The sequence below is a fragment of the Zootoca vivipara genome, chromosome 2 (genome assembly GCF_965207765.1).
Source record: "Zootoca vivipara chromosome 2, rZooViv2.hap1.1, whole genome shotgun sequence".
Lineage (NCBI taxonomy): Eukaryota > Metazoa > Chordata > Lepidosauria > Squamata > Lacertidae > Zootoca > Zootoca vivipara.
The window spans coordinates 48510245-48529994 of record NC_142584.1 but is presented as its reverse complement, the minus strand read 5'-3'; the positions used below and the strand labels follow the sequence as shown (position 1 = coordinate 48529994).

The following is a 19750-nucleotide window of genomic DNA, read 5'->3' as shown; positions in this document are numbered from 1 at the left end:
TCGCTGGAGTTATAAGGCGGGTGTCACCAACCTTTTTCAGCCGTGGGCCGGTCCACCATCCCTCAGACCATGTGGTGGGCCGGACTATATTTTGAAAAATAATAATAATGAATGAATTCCTATGCCCCACAAATAACCCAGAGATGCATTTTAAATAAAAGCACACATTCTACTCATGTAAAAACACCAGGCAGGCCCCACAAATAACCCATTTTAAATAAAAGGACACATTCTACTCATATAAAAACACACTGATTCCCAGACCGTCCGTGGGCCGGATTTAGAAGGCGATTGGGCCGCATCCGGCCCATGGGCCTTAGGTTGCTTACTCCTGTTATAAGGTACTGTTACAATGTTATTTTGTGACTGACTAGCTTTGACGGCCAGTCTAAGTAATCTAAAGCCAAACATCAATCGATAGTCGCATAAATGTGGAATGTCATAATCACTATTGCTAGCTATACTGTACCTGTTAGTTTGGGGTAGCTTGTGCAGTGGAAGTGAGAGAGCTGGGAAGAGAAGTGAGGAAACAGTAGGAACCAACAAATGCTGAAGGACAAGCAGTTTTTTTATTCAAATTATTTATAGAAAAGTATTACTTGCTTAAGTTGAGTGGCAGATGAACCAGCTTCCGTGCTTTGTGCTTCCAATATTCTGTTCATCAGAAGTTAGAGCTATTCTCTACTGCAGTGTCTATTTTGTTTGATAGACTCCAAAAGCTCTGTAGAGCAGGGGGGACAACTTTTTTGAATTCATGTGCACATCTGATAATTTGTGGGGGAAAGCAGCACAAAACCTCTTGTAGGCACCACCACAAAATGGTTGATGTGGGACCAGGGCTAATGAAGGACAAGTAACTTGCCCAGGAAACTGAGTACAAGGCAGAGCTGGCAACTGAGCCCTTGAATTCATTATTTTGCTAAATCTGGTGCAGAAAGGAACCCCCTGGTGCTCATGAATGCTGTGTTGGTGACCCTAGTCTTAGAGCTGCATCTCACCCCCACATTCTTCGTCTCTGATGTGGGCATGGGCGGGGAGGAATTGTTATCGTCACTTAACAAGAATTATGTCACGGACTGATGGAACTTGTAGTCTAAAACATCTCGAGGGCACCAGGTTGGGAGAGGCTGGTTTAAATGAATTACAGTGGTGCCTCGCTAGATGAATTTATTCGTTCCACGGGTCAGTTCGTATAACGAAAAATTCGTCTAGCGAATCCCATAGGAATGCATGGGGGGGGAAATATTTTTTTGGCCCATAGGAACGCATTAATTGAATTTCAATGCATTCCTATGGGAAACCGTGATTCGCTAGACATATTTTTCGTAAAACAAATTTGTCTAGCGAGGCAACCTCCGCTCGAAAAATCTTTTCGTTAAGCGAAAAATTCGTCGTGCAGGGCATTCGTCTAGCGAGGCACCACTGTACAATTCATGGTTAAAAACAGAACTTATTCTATTTAAATTTAAAACAGAAATTATGAAATCTCATTGCAGCTGCACCAGAGGAGCAGAAGGAAGGTTAAGTCTTGCTTTTTCTTTTTCATGTAGCAGTAAACTATGGTATAGCATTATGCCTGAAACAGCCCTATGTAAGCCCTTGAGAATGGACACTGCCAAGACTGTATCTTAGACATCTGAAAATACTCATTTTATTATAAATAATCTGCATTACTCGAGGTGGGTGGGGAGCAGAAATGATTATCATGGACTATTTTATCTCTACCATTGCCTCTAATTTAGTGAGGATTTTTATCACTCATTGTTGAAAGAAGGCTTGCCTCATTATGAATTTTTGTTAGCAAACATGCAGGGCCTTTGAGACTAGCTCAATGAATCGGCTTTTCATTCTTTTTTTGTGGTTTGCCTTGTGACACTATCGTGGCTAAAGGATGCTCAGTTAACCAGGATGACATGGCCTTGCGGTTATTTTCCCTTTCAAGGTAACAGTTCTATTGTGTGCAGCCTTTAATGATGTGGCTGAACTCTGGCTTTGTACAAGCGCTAGCATTTCAGAGAATGTAGTCATTTTATTTTTAGAGAAACTGTCCTGCTCAAAGGTCCATTGCACTAAGGATATGTCATGGGATAGATGATTAAGTTGCTTTTCAGGGTGGGGGTGGGGATCAAGTCACAAGCTAAAGTCATGAAATTTGCTCTGGAAACAACACAGTTTACTGTTTTAGCTATTCTAAAATAGCTGTGAGATGAATCTACAAGAAGGAAATGGGCTCCTTTGTCTTTCCATGCTAGATTGAGAATGATTTAGTAACAATATTAGTTCTAATTATGTTTTTCAAGTGAAAATAACGAGTTGTAGGATGGGAATAGAAGAAAGATTGTGTGTAATAGGAATTTTGGTGCAGTTTCTGTGAACTTTATGCTGTTTGTAAAGTTTCATTTCCTACCCCCCACACATTGCCCACTTCGTTCCTTGGCCTAGATTCGATGGAATTCACTTTCTCTGGGAATGTAGTTCATACTTATTTGGTAATGAAACTACTTTTTCTTCTAGGGATCCTTCCAGACAGCTGGCCATGAGAAAAATGGCTTGTCTGATTAAGGATATCCCTTGCCCCCTCAAAACAACTAAACCATACATTTCACATATTGCAATACTGTATAGATCAGGGTTCAAAATGCAAAAACAAAACTGCTCCCTGTTTGCTATAATGGACAGTTGAAGTCTCTCTTTTACAAGCTGCAGCACACACGCAGAGGAAATGCTTGCATTTGAATCTGTGGCTGTTCTAACACTGCCTAGTCTATTTGCCATTCAAAAGTCCTTTTGAAATGTTTTGGAGCTTTCTGAATAGGGAGGAGGCCGGTCAAAAATTCAGCCGCCACCCAGCTCTCACAATGGTTTCATATCATTTGAACAATAGGATCTCAAAATAAAATGTTACTTATAGGATGCATTCATTGAAAGGTCTCTCCCCACCCCACCCCGGTTTCGGTAATATCCACACAGTTGAATGTACATAAAATAATGACAGGTTCTATCCCTTGTTTAAGAATTAAGTAAGTAAAACGTTCTGCATTTTTAATGACATATTTAAATTTGGGTGATTTTTTAAGGAAATATTATTCCACCTAACAATAAGTTTCAGCTAAGTTTGTGTGTTCATTCTCTCTAAATATTTAGAGCATACAAGCTTCGCACTTGGAAGTCTGTCTTCATAGCTATGGGCTAAAAACTGGCCTTGTGTGAAAGCTGAAGCTTTTGTAATGCATCCAATATCAAGATCTCTTCCTTTTCTTTGCGTCTTCACAACTGGGACATGTGCACCTACTGATGTCTTGTGACTAGACAGGGCTGAAGTGCAGCATCTAAAACATCTCCCCGAACACATTAGGAGGAGGAATAAACATTTTCCTTGCAATAATGTATCATTCCCTTTAGGCCCATCTTAAATGCCTTGAACACCATCTTTTCAACAATCCAATTCGTTCCCCTTTATCTTTAGTCCTCCATTGTTCTGATGTCTGCTAGATTCCAGTAACCCAGAGCTAGAGGTTGAGACAAATTCTGATTCATCGTCAGGTATCTTGGGTTTCATTCTATAAAAGGGCTGTGCTTTCAGAGGCAAGGGATGTTCTGCTCCAAGCTGTGAGCTACTAACTTATTTTGCCCTGAATCATAGCATAGCATTTCCTGTGTCTGGAATTCTGCTACATTGCCTTTTTCCACAGTTGCATCTTTGTTGTGGGACAAGAATGAACAATTAGGAGCAGCTTTGCAACACATCTTAAGTAGTGCTTATCTACACATAGACTGTTTGCCCTAACACTGTCTCCAATGTTAAGAGGGTTTTTGTTTGCTTTTGTTTTACATTTCTGTGTTTCTGATACTAAATCATTAAAGGCTTATATTCACAGGTTTGCATTTCTAGAGTTTAAACTAGAGCAATTGCTTGCTACCAAAGTGGGAGCCTTCACTTCTCAATTCTTCTTGTTTAGATTGGCCAACAACTCATACCTGCACTTCAAAGGTTCATGCAGGTGCATCGTGCATGGGGACAAAATACTAACGTGGTGATGTTTGTGTCACAGGGAAGAGGGGACCATTGCAGGAGATACTGTTGAAAACACTGTTTTTCAGAATGGCTCTGTAATGATAACCTTACTCATTAAAACTTCTCAGTCTCATATATTCTGATTTTATTAAAACCTTCACAGTATATTCACAAAGGGACTATGGGTTTCCTCTTGAAACACAGTTTTTAAATGCCCAGGAGAGGACAAAGTTGGATGAAAAAGCATTAAGCAATAATTGATTTGTGACAGCAAGCTCTGAGACTTGTTGCTATGGCTCTCTGGTGTACTTGTCTCATGTCCTTTAGAGATTTTAGTACAATTGCTCCTGCTTTCCATCTGTGCAAATGAAACCAGGTGGCCTGCCTCAGGGCTTTAAGTGGCCATTAGCTGATTAGGATTTAGGTTATGGCTCTGTTGGCTTAGGGAAAGTATTACTGTGGCCTTGGACAAAGCTATAGTTTAAAAAACACCACGGTTTGTTTTTTAATTGTGTTTTAAGATGGTTTAATCTGGTGCCTCTATTATTGTGGACTCATTGTGGTGAGGGAAAAAAATATTTTCTACATTCAATATAGTTAGGTTTCCGCCCCCCATTTCTTTGGAGGTACCAAGTCCTCCCATCTTTCCTAACTTTGGGAAAGATGGAGGGCACAAGGAGAAGGGGACGACAGAGGACGAGATGGTTGGACAGTGTTCTCGAAGCTACGAACATGAGTTTGACCAAACTGCGGGAGGCAGTGCAAGATAGGAGTCCCTGGCGTGCTCTGGTCCATGGGGTCACGAAGAGTCGGACACGACTAAACAACAACAACCAAGTCCTCCCACATCTTGAAAGAGGTTGGATGTAGTGGCCCTGTTTAAAATGTCTTTTGGGGAGAGTCTGTGGGTGGTTTGCTTCTTAGGCCTCACATAATGTCATACAGTATTTGAATTTGGGAATGTTTCTCCTAGATTAAAAGTCTGCTTGTCTTAGGCAGTGGTACTAAAAACCACCACCACCACATTTTCCTGTAGTGTGTGTGGTTCTTTTATTGTCCGGTACTATCTGTTCTGTGGTTATTTTGAGCGGTTCTCCCCTCTGCTGCCCTCTACTTGTGAGATGTTATAGTCTGCATTATGTAGGTCAATTCAAGATGAGTTGTTAGGTAGCAGTACTGCCTTGATGTAGGTCACTGGGCTTGATTATCTTCTGGCCTTTTTGGCCATATGAGTCATTGAAGTCAAATAGTCTTTCGTTCTTCCAGTGCACGTTTTAGGAGAAGTGTGTCCTGTATAAAGATGTCTTTTAATTTCAGCATTTCCTCCAGTTTGGATCATTGCCATTACCCTCTAGACTAGAGACAGCAAATAATTTAAGCCGCCTGAGTGTTCAAGAGATGAACATTGTGTGATTGTAATGCTGATATGTGTGGCTGAGAAGAAAGACACAGAATATATAATGCTTTGTACAAGATGATGCAAATTGTAGTGTGTTTGTGTGTGTCTTGGGGAATCTTTGTTGGTTTAAGTATTGTTCACAATAAGCGTTTTGTTCTAAAATGGAATTTTAAAAGCTTCAGTGAGGTTAGTACAATGTACATTAAAGAAAAGGGTTTGTGTGTCCTTCCATTTACAAAGCCAAACAATACCGGAAATAACTGCTGTTGGTTTTTTTAAATTATTATTTTTAAAATGCATGTTGAAAAGAATACCAAATTCATAATTTAAGGATGTATTATAGTTGTGTTTTTTTTAAAAAAAATCAACTGAAATCCCCATGAGATTGGCAGCTAAGAGCTTATCTAAAACCAGCAGTGTGGGATACACTGTGGGCCCCAATTCTATACAGTCAGGTTTCTCCAAATCGTCACGTATCTGGATTAAATCACTAAATTAAATTATATATAAATAAGTGTGATTTAAACTGGGTGAGGGGCTAAAGTATGGAGGGGGGGAATGATTTGGATGGTTTGCAAACTAGTCTTCTGAAAAAAGCTAAAAATATAATCACTGCAAGAGATGTGTTGCTGGTTACCAATACAGCTACCACTGCCACCACTTTCTCCAACCTCAGGTTGGTGAGATTATGTGAACTAAGACATCTCTCAGTTCCTTTTTGAATAGTCCATATTCTCCTTTCATTTCCTATAAGCTGTTTATTCAATCTCACATTCTCTATTTCTATCAGCCGCACCACAGATTGACCAAGCAACGTAAAATAGTTGAGGTAGTTACAGCCAATAACATGCTCACTTATTATATGGCAATTTATGACAATATTTTACTACTGTCATTGTGGGGTGTACATGTACACCATTGGTCCACCACTCACAGATTGACAAGGCTGGTTATTGAAATGTTATAGATATTTCCCCATACACTGTCCAAAACACTTTCTTGATCAGAAGTATCTGGAAATAGGATATGATTACTTATGAGGCACCCACTGGGATGAGAATGTATTGTCAGACTAGGTTGATGTCTGGTGCATGGAAAATGCTTTTTGCCACTCTTTCCTCTGCATCTCTTGTGGAAGATGCTGGTTTTACGCTTACAAAATATCTTGTCAAAAATGATGCTTGCTATGGGGCAACTATATTTACAGTGCTCTTTCATTCTCCCAATCCTGCTAAAGAAAAAGTGCTGTATGTTTTAAAAGGATAACTGACAGGTGTCCGTGCTAGTAAAGGATAACATGACCCATTCATTTCCTTCAGGATAATTCCCTATTGTATAATCGCAACATGCTTTCCTGTTTGTTTTGTTTTTGAAATAACTCCTGTTCATCAGCTTGGAATGATGGTAGCATTTTGGCTATACAACTGCTTTTCCATTTTTTTGACATTACTCATCAACCTATTAAAATTCTCTGGATTTATCCAATGCATAAAAAAATTCCTATCATCTGTCTATCTATCATCTATCTATCTATCTATCTATCTATCTATCTATCTATCTATCTATCTAATTATCTAATTGCTTGGCTTGATAATTCTTCTCTGCTTGTACATTCAAGGAATGGGATAGGGATCATACAAAATGTAGATGTGCACGCACACGCACACAGACACGGTTTTTATACCTTAAGATCATAAACTATGTGAAGGTGTGCTAAAGAATGTGTTCGAAAATAGTGAAACAGTTTGTTGCTGTACAACAGGATGTACAGTAAACAGGCAGCTTATGCAGGGGTTATGTTCCGGCGGATTGTGCCTAAAGCCAAATTATGCATAGTCAAAATCCATTGAGCTCAATGGTATGTGGGATTGCCAAAGTCATTTCCCCAAGAACCTCACACCCTTTCTCCACCCTTTTAATTTTTATTTATTTTGCCCACACATAAAGCTGAATGTGCAAAAGTTAATTGTGCATACGTTGCGGGCTTGCTGTATTTATTGAAATATTCCTCTCCACTGTTCCCTATGGCAGCCATTCCTGGACAAGGCAGTTGAGCTATGGTCAGACTGTGGCCGTTGCCATCTATATACTTAGTCAACTAAGAAGAATGAAACAACGACTATTTTAGAGGAAGGGACACCCATTAAAAACTCAATAAGCAGATACTAAGAATGGTTTTCTTGGCAGTCAGTGCCAATATATCTAGATCAGATTGTGCAGAAACTGCACTATTGTATTGAATATAAGTAGATGGAGAGTTTTCCCGTTCACAAGGCAAGTTGTACACTGTATTGTATAGTAGGCCAATAGTGATAAGTGGGAGCAGTTTGCAGCTTAATCACAAAAGTGTATGTGTCACAGGCCTTAATGCATTTGTGCCTGGCGGTCTTTGATTCTGTTCTCTGGCCTTATCACGCTCTTATTGAAATTGGTGATAAAGCTTCCGCTATGGTGTAAACAACGCTGCCCTGAATGCCTGAGAACGTTTACCCCGTTGGCCCTATCTATAACTCGCTATTCATTATGTGTATCGCTAATATGTGCCTCTCCATTCTTTCCCGTATCTCTCCATTCTTAAGATAAGTGTAATGAAAAGAAATGCCTTAAGAGTTCAGTTTCTGTTTCTAGTTTTCATATAAAGATAAACTTGTTTGCATGTGTTAGTTCCATGCAACTCCTGAAATGGCATATGTTTCCCACCTCTTCATGGCTGCCACGTACTTAGGTTTAGTTACAGATAGGTAGCCGTGTTGGTCTGCCGTAGTTGAAACAAAATTTAAAAATGCCTTCCAGTAGCACCTTAGAGACCAACTAAGTTTGTCATTGGTATGAGCTTTCTTGTGCATGCACACTTCTTCAGATACAAAAAGTTCATACCAATGACAAACTTGGTTGGTCTCTAAGGTGCTACTGGAAGGATTTTGTTTGTTTGTTTCAAAGTACTTAGGTGTTGGGACCCAGGTGGCGCTGTGGTTAAACCACAGAGCCTAGGGCTTGCTGATCAGAAGGTCGGCGGTTCGAATCCCTGTGACGGGGTGAGCTCCCGTTGCTTGGTCCCAGCTCCTGCCAACCTAGCAGTTCGAAAGCACGTCAAAATGCAAGTAGATAAATAGGAACCGCTACAGCGGGAAGGTAAACGGCGTTTCCATGTGCTGCTCTGGTTTGCCAGAAGCGGCTTTGTCATGCTGGCCACATGACCTGGAAGCTATACGCCGGCTCCCTCGGCCAATAATGCGAGATGAGCGCGCAACCCCAGAGTCGGTCACGACTGGACCTAATGGTCAGGGGTCCCTTTACCTTTACCTTACTTAGGTGTTACTGTAAAAGAAGTGATGCTCCCAGGACGCTCTGGCCAGAAACACTATATTTTCACCTTCAGCAAGTTGCTAGTCTCTCCGTTCTTCCAGCTGAATCTCTTGCACCAGAGAGTGGTTCATGGCCCATGCGGTTCACTTGGGAAGTGCAAGTGCTTCCCTCCCAGTTATTTATTTAGATTTGCTAGGCATCTTGGTTCTCTCCTTTTGGAAAATTTTTCTTAAAACATATCTGTCATCCTTTGGCAGGATGTTTACATTACAAACAGGCTTGTATAACCTCCTGAGAGGCACTGCTGCTGCTAAGGATTTGGCCTGCTAAAGATATCATTCAATAGGTATTGTTGCCAGCTTTGTTCCTTTATCATTATTATTATACTGGCACGTTTTCTAAACCTTTTGCAAGCTTCTACTGCAGACATTGGGAGGTGAGAATGCTTAGCTCCATACCATAAAAACCTCCATCTGCTGATTTCTGCAGATAAAATCTGGGAGCTGTGGTTTTTTAGGAGACCCCTCTTACCCGCAGAGAGCTACAATTCCTAGAGTTCCATGTGAAGAAGGATTGATTGTTTAACCACTCTGGAAAATGGCAGCTCTGAATTCCCAGGATTATTTGGAGGACGCCATGACTGTTTAAAGTGGTATCATAGTGCTTTAAATGTATGGTGTGAACGCGGCTTAGGAGTGCAACACCTGACTGGGCTTTTTCTGAATGCACTTTTATACAATCAAAAGAGCCTGTCTGGGTGTTGGGAGGGAAATAAGTGGAGAGATTCGGGAGGAATCAATTTTGAAGTACAGTCATACCTCGGTTTAAGTACACCTCGGTTTGAGTATTTTCAGTTTAAGTACTCTGCGGACCTGTGTGGAACGGATTAATCCACTTTCCATTACTTTCAATGGGAAAGTTCACTTCAGGTTAAGTACGCTTCGGGTTAAGTACAGACTTCCGGAACCAATTGTGTTTGTAAACTGAGGTACCACTGTAGTGTTCTTCTGGGCTGTTTAGTGTGTGGCTGCTGAGGTCAGCTAATACTTTTTGGTATGCATTTTAATTACTGTTAAGTAAAAGAAGTAAGTCACAAATGTTAGGAATGTGTTGTTTGTTTTTAAGGAGAGGTGTTGCCATTATTTGAAACAATTGTCACTTGCACAATATCAATTCAAAAGTATTGAAGCTCCCACTGTGAAGGTATTTTAAAATATATTTAAACAAATCCCTATTCCTCCCAAGTATAAAGTGCCAAGCAGGACCTTAGTGCAGTTTTGTTTTCCAGCTACATTAATATTTCGGCATGTGGCCACTTGTAATTACAACTGTTTTGACATTTGTGTTTGGGGTTTATTGGGGTGGAAGCTTTAATCTTGTCTCACTGAGCTATTTTGTGTGTGTGTGTCGTTCATTAAAAATAAGGGAAATGATTACTGAATATTTGCCATGACACTGTTCCTGCCATAAGGGGAAGTCATAGGACAGACTTACAAAAACAGTTTCATAGGAGCCAATTTCCCCCACCCCCAACCTAGGGCTGCTTCATTTAGCTTTGAGGGTTTCTGATGGCCCTATTTTATCTTGTAGTTCAATGTGTACATATAAAGATTGGATAAGGGAAAATGCATGCTGTTTATGCTAAAACACAAGGCTAGAAATCATGATGCCCCAAATGGATTTTCAGAATTTAAGCCATCAGCAGCTAACATCTGAAAGCCAGTTCTTAGAGCTGCAAAGCATGTTGTGCTCAGAACCAGGGGCTTTTTAGGGATGGTTAAATGTTTGGTTGCATGGGGTGGTTCAACAGCTGATTGCAGAATAGTTACTAACTTGGTGACTAGCTTTCTCTTTTTCAATGATGGGCAGGTCATCTTGGAGGAGTTCAGTGTCACTAAGATAAATCTGCCACCTCCTTTTGTTGATATGCTGTCATAGTTCCAAACATACAATCTACCTGTCTGCTTCTGAGTTCATGGGTAGAGGAGGGAGGGCACTGTTGCTTCAAGTCACTTCCAACAGGACTTGTATTGGGGACCAAGGAGAGGCTGAAGGGTGACAGCAAGTAATATTACCACCTATCGGCAGCTTTTCTTTATGTCAGTCTTCCTCTCTGCTCTCACATAGCACACATAGGCTGCCTGGGGTACAGGGCTCCAGACTGGCTGCTTTCTCTGTCTTCTGGGATGCCTACTTAACAACTGCCCAAAGTTTTAGATTATAGAAGCAGTTGTTGAGCAAATCTGTTTATGTCAGGAATGAAATTGTCTAGTCAGTTCCTCTTTTGGCCTCAAACAGTAGCAGTGTGACTACTGCAGTTTGGGTCTCCCCACCTCAACCTAGTGCACTAAGATATTTGTGTGTGTGTGTGTGTGTGTGTGTGTGTGTGTGTGTGTGTGTGTGTTCCTGTTAAGGTGTCAGTTGTGTCTAGCAATGTATTCATTTAAAAACTGATTCCAGCTGAACACTGGCTGAGAGACAGAATTTTTCTCAACATTCTTATTAGGATTACAAGAACAAGGAGCAGAGGAACTTTGTCCAAATAAGGAGTGTGTTTGTATCTGATTAGTCTGTTAAAATCTAGCCTAGAATCTGCACATCTCAGTAGCTGGGGGTCGGGCGGAGCAGTTTTCTTAGCATTGCAACCTAAATTAGCAAATTCCTAACAATGCCTCTTCTTCCTGTTTTTATTATTATTTGCAGACACCAGTCAACAGGCTCGCTCTGTATCCCACAGGCCTTATTACACACTGCCTAACAGTAGCCATGAGAGGCGGTCTGTCCTCACCATTACTGAACCTCCGCGATTCCATTTCCAGGCCAAAGGAAAAAACATACGCCTGGATGCCCATTCCCGCAAAGCCACTCGGAGGAATAGTTTCTGCAATGGCGTCACTTTCACCAACCGGCCCATCCACCTCTACGAGAAAGTGCGTCTCAAGCTGGTATCTGTGCACCACGGGTGGAGCGGGGCCCTACGCTTTGGCTTCACCACTCACGATCCATCGCAGATGAGCGCAGATGACATACCAAAATACGCCTGCCCAGACCTGGTGACACGGCCAGGCTTCTGGGCCAAAGCTCTGCCAGAGAGGTTTGCACTAAGAGACAACATCTTGGCGTTCTGGGTCGACCGCCATGGGAGAGTTTTCTATAGCATTAATGACGAAGAGCCAATTCTGTTTCACTGTGGCGTCAAAGTCTCTGGGCCTCTCTGGGCATTGATAGATGTCTATGGAATCACTCATGAAGTGCAAATACTAGGTAGGTGTATATATCTCCTTCTGTATAGACCCTTTTGTCATATCTCCCTTCTCTCAGAACAAGCTGTGTGAGGTAGTGCTTATGTTGTAAAGTGTAAAGCCCAGGTACTAAACTTGCATTTTCATTTTCATCCAGTCACTGTCAAATCTCTACTTAGGTATGAAGCTCACAGTCTCTCTGCCAAGCCTACCTCACAGGCTTGCTGTGAGGATAATAATGGAGAAGGAAAGAACCAGGTGTGCCACCATGAGCTCTTGGAGGAAAGGTGGAATGTAAATGAAATAAATAAATGAAATAAGCAAGCCCCTGCTTGCAAATGTGAAATCTTCAGGCAGACATTCTGCTCCCTCGTGGTTAAACTGGATTGCACCATAAGCTGACAACAGATTTTTTTCCCCCAATTACAGTTGCCTAAATTTATATGCTCACACTTCAGAAATTTAAAACCAATGCCAGAAACTGCTCATAGTATATATATTGGTAGCCTGTTCCTATTACATAAGCTCACTTGATAAAACTGCAGGTGTGTTTGTTGCACTGGTGCCCTTGGTGTGAGATAGCTTTTAACTTTTGGACCAAGCCAATGACATGAGGCCTCTTCCACTCATTGGCTCCACAGATTGCCAGCTGTGTGTACCATGCAGTGCCATGACTCATCCTCACTCTCCAGCTCAGGCTTTATACCCATTATCTCCTGTGTCAGCCACTTAGAGCCTCTCATGCGGCATTCCTGCCCTATCAGGGTTTTTTAGAAAGCACAGCACCTTGACACAAGAGAAACGCCAGCTTCTCTGCTTATCAGAGGACTCCAGTGAGGGCAGCAATGTCGTAATTCTCTTTCCAAGAGTTTGGAAACTTTTCCAAAGCATTGGGTTTTTCTTCTTCTTGAATCCATTCTGTCCAGGCAAGAGATTCCTCGCTCTTGATTTATCACCTTGTCCTGTAGAGTTCAGGTGATAGCTTGGCTTCAGTCAGCGTACCTAGAAGTACAGCTCAATGAGCTATGATTGTGGACTTATTTTTGTCCTTATAGACAAGCCTGATAGTATGTGTTTACAAAGCACTAGGGATCTTGGGTGCTGCCTGTGATGTGAAAACTGCCTCCAGTGTTCTCAGAACATGAGCACTAATACATGCTTCTGGTATTAGTTATCTGAATAAAGCTGTCGCAACCCCCTCCCCCCTTTCTGGTATTGGTTTACTGCACATATCTGCAGCTCTGCAGTTGACTTCAAAGGACAGATTTGGCATTCCTGTCATCTTAATTGTGGACATGATTGTTAAAGATAATGTAGCTTCAGCAATAATGACATAATGAATACATTAATTGAAAATAGTTCAAATCATTCTTAAGTAGGCACGGTTTAAATTGGGGCGCTTAAAATTTTGAAAACCACCACCACAACTTCTCCCCACCTCCCCAAATTCTTGAGCCCCCTTTCCATGTCCTTCCGCACCCCAAAAAAGGGACACTTTTTCGGCTTAAAATTAAACAAACACCTAGGAACACTATGTTATTAGCCATTGCCCTTGTACCTAGTTTTAAGTGCCTTGCCAAAAGGCTATTAAAATTTATTCCGTTCTTTGCATAAGTGGCTATTTATGCCGTACCAAGAACTAGCATGATTCTCAAAATTGTCTTTACATTTTCACTTGAGTTTGCCTGTGCCCTACTAAGCCTTGTCAGAAAGCTATGGTCTGTGGTGTGCTACCATGGATCTTGCATTATGACCCTGGGTAGAGTTGAAGGGGGCACAGCTCCTATGAAGTGAATTATACAATGGCTAGCTTGTCAGTGGAGGCAGCAGGTAGAAACCAGGCCATTTCTCTCTCCCCCTGTAGTCTGTAGAACTATAGTTTACAATGTGCTATAGCACTTGCTGGCCACAGTCAGTTAATTTGGACTGTGTGCCAAAAGCCTATTAATGAACACAACAGCACTTAACTCTTGCTGAATTTTGGTCAGAGCCTTCAAAAGTGCTTGGCCGCCTCTTTCCCTTCAGAGCATCCATATGAAATAGATCACTATTACTGTATTACCATTTTACAGGTCACTATTACCATTTTACAGGTAGAAATTAAGAATAAGTGAGGGCCAAGTTGGATCACTTTTGTAGTGTCAGTAATTGGGGAGTGGCTGGAAGACGGGGACAGAGAGTGTCCCAAATATAGAACTGTAGATACTTCACAAAGGAGAAGGATGCACTATGTACAAATTCCTTATATCAACTCTTAACATTGTAGATGTGAAGCTTTTATGACTTAAGCAATTAGAGAAAGCCACTCCTTCTTTGAAATATTGAACTGGCTACTTGGGATCCTGAGGAGGAAGACAGGCTTTACTTTAATGCCCCCTCCCCGATTCCTTCTGTCAAGAAAAGAGATGTGGCTAATCAAAATTGAAAGCTGGTTATATGTTTGATTTCTTCCATATATTGCATTGATAGTCAACTTTAAGCACTTCAGATAAATTTTCAATACATTTCCACTTTTAAGGAGGCCAGAAAGCATGCAAATGCAGCAAAGAGTTATGTGTAACTTAAAATCAAGTTTAACAGTGTAAACCTGTGTATGTTTTCCCAGAAGTAAATACCACTTAATTCAGTGTGGCTTATTCCTAAGTAAGCACGCACAGTACTGCAGCCTTAAGCTGCCATCCACAAGTCGTACCATGATTTCAGCATGAATTGCTGTCCAGGTTGTGCCCCCCAGATTATATATCTAAGACTTTGGAGAAATAATCTTATGGTGATTCTTCCTTTTAGAAATCTGAATGTCCTAAATCAAGGTTTGCCAAAGTATCTTGCCCTTTGCTTTCCTCATACCCATTCTTTTTCTCATTATCAGCTCTCAATAACTATACAGGGGAATGGTTCATATGGAGTGGTGCGCTTCTAGTTTTTATGTTTTGGGGCTAGAAATGTTTGTGGGTTTTTTGTTTTTTGTTTACATTGGGTGCTATGAGACGGGATGTTGTGCTGGGGGAGAGTTTGTCGCTTGTTCCCATAGCCTGTCAGTAACAAATAATCTAGTGTGCTTTGAAACATTTTTTTTAAAGGTCACTACAGTACTGCTATTTTAGCATGCAAGTACATTACGCACAATTTATTATTAATGGTCTAAAGTGATTAAATGCATTCTCTTTCCAGTCTCTCTTACATGAATTAAATTGGCAAGGGGGGTGGGGCGGAGGTATGAGAGAGATGAGACGAGGAAGGAATATTTATTCTCTCAAGTAGGTAGAATCTGCTTTTCTGCAATTGAGTCAGTGAACAGAAACAGGTCTCTTTTTGTGAGCACCAAATACAAGTCTGCAAGGAGTAGAGGCCCCTGCATTGGGCAACCAGCTTGCAGTATGGTGTTCCTTTGGACAGCGCTCCCGTAGAATAGCAAATATTGGTGGAGCTTTGTTTGGTGTAAGAATTCCTAACTGCCTTGAAAATTCTGTGTTTCCAGATAGATTTTTCTTTCTTTATGTTCCTTCTGCCCACTTTAATTGGAAACACAGTTGGACTAGGAAAGTATCATATTTGATGTTTTAAGTATGATGGAGTGGCCAAAAAGCAACGATCAAGCTAGGGTAGGCTGCCATTTTCAGCTTGCCTCTAATACAGCTTTTCCTTGTCATTGCCTCACAGACAGCATGTTTGCCGAGACGATGACCTCCACCCGTCTCAGCAACGCACGACTCAGCACTTGCCTTCCACAGAGCAGCCACGACTCAGCCAACTTCAACAACAACGAACTGGAGAACAACCAGGTGGTGGCCAAAATTGCTAATCTGAACTTGAGTCGTATGCCTGCGCTGCCGACAGATAATCACACCATCCCTTGCTGTCCAAGCAGGCGGCAGCTTGCCCAAGTGGTGCCTGCCTTTCTCGATACAGATCTGCATTTCCACCCTACTCGTGGGCCCGACATTAACTTTTCTCAGGACCGGATGTCTGCCTGCACCAACTGGCAAGAGAGCAATAGGACTTTGGTGTTTTCCGACCGGCCTTTGCACATTGGCGAAAGCCTCTTTGTGGAAGTTGGACATCTGGGGCTGCCGTACTATGGAGCCCTCACATTTGGCATCACTTCTTGTGATCCGGGTACTTTACGAACAAATGAGCTCCCAGCTGATCCAGACTTCCTTCTGGATCGCAAGGAATACTGGGTGGTTTGCCGAGGTTTCCCAGTCCTCAACAATGGGGACACCCTCAGCTTTGTGGTCTTGCCAAATGGAGAAGTGCACCATGGCATAAACGGGATCAACCGTGGGATGCTGATGTGCGTTGATACCTCGCAGTCACTCTGGGTATTTTTCACGATCCATGGTGTAATCAATCAACTCAAAATATTAGGTAAGTGCAGCTCAAAAATACGGGTGTAGTGTAATGCTGAGATTTCTTTACAGCTTTGGAGAGGCATTGCATTCTCCCTGGCTTCAGTGGGCTGTTGCCTCTCTCTGTGGCATTTTATAGGCCAACTAAACCCTTGTTGCCACCAGCTGTGCCGTGCATTGGCATTGCTGAAGCATGATCTTCTATTTGGGGAGATGGGCAAAACCAAATTACTGCCACTTGTTTGGCAACTTGCATGTACTTTTTCATAAAGTGAAGCTGGTGAATGTGCATACTGCTCTATACTGTTTCTACAAGCCTATGAGATCCATGCAACGGAGCAGAGAGGGATCTCGATCACATCTGACTAGAACACTCAGGTAGGCCCTGGTGTATGGATTAATGTTACGCCAGTGCTGTAAGCAGCTTCAGTGACCCCAGCACAGTTGCAAAGATGCAGACTGCCCTCTTGTACCACCACCAGGCCCCTTTTCGGTCACATACCAGTTTATGAGCCGTTTTGCCAATATAGAGGTCTGATCACCAGGGCCGTCTCGAGCAGGTCGGGCGCTGAGGCGCAGAGATCGCTGCGGCGCCCTCGCAGCGCGGCTTCCGCGCGGCTTTGCCGTGCAGCGCCCCACCCTGCCGGGACTGCACCTAGAGCCGGGCCTGCTGATCACTACTTGAGTTTTATATTCCTGGCTGAAAACGAGCATTGCTTTGGAATAGGGCTGATTGTAGCCCCCTAATTCAGAACATCAGAACTGCCTTGCACAATCAGCCCAAGATTCCTCTGCTCCAGCATTCTCTTGCCAAAAAGCAGCCAACCAGCTGCTCAAGCAGGGCATGAGGATTATGGCTACGTTCCACTCTCACTTTGTTCCCAGCTTCTGGTCTGGATACATGTACCACTTCTGAGCAGGGAAGTACTATTTAGCTATCCTGACTTGGTAGGTAGGCATCACTCTCAGTTGGCTGCACCCTTTTGGCTAGGTGGGGATAAGGCTGTATTTTAATAACTTGACATCATCTTTCTTGGGGTTCTAATTTCCTGATTGCAAGGTCATTTGTAAGTGGAATTCATAGGAGACTCTTTTCCTTTTCTTCTGATTGGTGATGCCTGCAAATCTTGCTTTGGGCCAAACCACATACCCCACATGTATGATGTCAGGTGTAGGGGCAGGTGGGTGTGGCTTGGTCAAAACAGCCTCATGGGCCCATGTTCTAGACATTCTCCACCACTGGTCTTCAACCTCCTGGTTGGATCTCGCCAGTCAGATTTTTGCCCCTATCTGAATTGCGTGGGAATAGAGTGAGCTTTAACGAGGCAGTTAAGGCAAGCTTAGAACCAGAGGAAGCTCATTTTCTTTAAAAAAAAAAGTATTACAAAATACCAAGTTCCCAATTACACAGTAAGACTGTTGTGGAGATGAAATGGACGGCGCTGTCCCAGGGTAGACCCAGTTCAGCACTGCATTTGCCTGAGAGATTCCTGCCCCACCCCTGAAGCTGACGGAACCTGTTTGTTTTTTGTATTTTCAGGCACTGTGCAGTCCAGCCCTGTGACAGTCTCCCCCTCAGGATCCCCTGGAGGCTCCCAATATGACAGTGACTCAGATATGGCTTTCAGCGTGAACAGATCCTCTTCTGCTTCTGAGTCATCCCTAGGTAAGGGACCCTTTTGCTTTGTGCCTCCTGCACTCTTGTTGTTTGAACACACACATTTCACCCTGCCCAAAAGATACAAGCCAGACCTTACAAGTTGAGTCTTGCTTTGCCTGGACGAGGCATGTCGCAATTTGCACAGCGTGTGCTGAACTTCCTCTATTTTCCTGTGAGAGAGGAGTGTCCAGATTTCCTAAAGCTGCTATTGGGGTTGTGTTAGATTTTAATGCAAGCAGATGGAAACCCCGAGAGTAACGAATGAGGTGACACCTGCTGCCGTCTGTAGGAAATATCTGTTACATCTTCCTCCCTGAAGGATGGCTCAGTCGGTAGAACATGAGACTATTAAACTCAGGGTTGTGGGTTCGAGCCCCACATTGGGCAAAATATTCCAGCACTGCAGGGGGTTGGACTAGATGATGCTCACGGTCCCTTCGAACTATACAATTCTGTGAAGCCTAGAGAAACTAAAGCTACTTGACAAACCTGTAACACCCAGAACTTCATGGCATGGTAAGTAAGAGTAGATGCCCCAATTTACCTGAACAGGAAAACCATTGCATGGCAGCCTGTTTGGGGGGAAGGGGAGCAAGGTGCTGCCCTGATGCTCCCGAAGAGCCATTGTCTGTCTGCCTCAAGGGTGGGGAATCTTTGGTGGATGCCAACTCTCAGCAGCCCCAGCAGGCATGGCCAATGGGCAGGAATGATGGAAATGGTCATGAGTCAAACATCAGGAGGGCCGCAGTTTCCTCAGCCCTGGTCTATTCCTTCAGTGGTTTCATAAACTGCTCCAGAAGGGGCTCCCTTGGTTGGGGTCATATGATCCCCATGTGATATTCGTAACAGGAAATGACTTTGTGTATGAAGAGCTGTCTTATGCTATGGCTGTAATGTGTGGTTTTTGCAGACCCAGGGTAGATAAACGTGAAATGCAATACAAAATCATTCCTATTAAACAACAACAACCCAAAATTCACACAAATGTCACTCCAAATGGCAAGGATTAAAGTTCCTTAGATGAGTGAAATATGGACTTCACAACCACTGAACCACAGCTGGATGAAAGCCAATACTGCTTAATTGATCATCATGAGCTACTCTGCTCCAGAAATATTAAGAGCTGGTAAAAATCCTTCACTGGTTCAAAACTCATGCTACAGTATTCTATTAATGGAACTTTACAACACAAAGTATATGATTGAAAACATTTTCTTAATAATGAATTCAATAAATAAAAGTACAGTACTGAGTCTCTGAACATACAAATATTAACACCAGGTAGCTACGAACAGCCCCAAATCCCATTCATTAAATGCAGAGCTGCTATGCCAGTTACTGTAAATAATTTTTAAAGAAACCAACTTGTTTCTGTGAAAAGATGGACGTGCTGCTATATAAAATTCACCTGAATATTCTGATATGCACTTTAGAAATGGACTTTTAAAGAAAGTACCCTACCCCAGCAATACCACATTCGGAAAGTTGCCGCAGCCCGTGTGACTGCTAGGCAGCGAAATGGAATGGATGAGTGGTGACTGCAACTGCCACAGCAGGGACAAATCATGATAGACAAAGTCTACCTAGCAGCACCCCATCCAAGTCATACTGCATGCCCTTGGTCTTTAAAAAACCTCCTGAATGACAACTGCTTGATACTGTAGTTTTTATGAATGTGGAAACAGGATTGATAAAGGTTTTGCTTCCCACAAAGGGTATATATGCACACAGTTCTCTACTTCTGCTGTTACCTCTCTGTGTCAAAATGTTGCTGGTTTT

The 19750-nt window shown here is 42.5% G+C and overlaps 1 protein-coding gene across 2 annotated transcripts in view; it reads left to right on the top strand.

Moving 5' to 3' along the window:
• Positions 1-19750, top strand: part of NEURL1B (neuralized E3 ubiquitin protein ligase 1B) — a 197852-nt gene that overhangs the window by 173295 nt on the left and 4807 nt on the right. For both annotated transcript variants that reach the window (XM_035105296.3, XM_035105297.3), the window contains exons 2-4: positions 11424-11984; positions 15623-16330; positions 17852-17977. In XM_035105296.3, the coding sequence (XP_034961187.1) occupies positions 11424-11984; positions 15623-16330; positions 17852-17977 (1395 nt within the window). The remainder of the gene's footprint in view (positions 1-11423; positions 11985-15622; positions 16331-17851; positions 17978-19750) is intronic.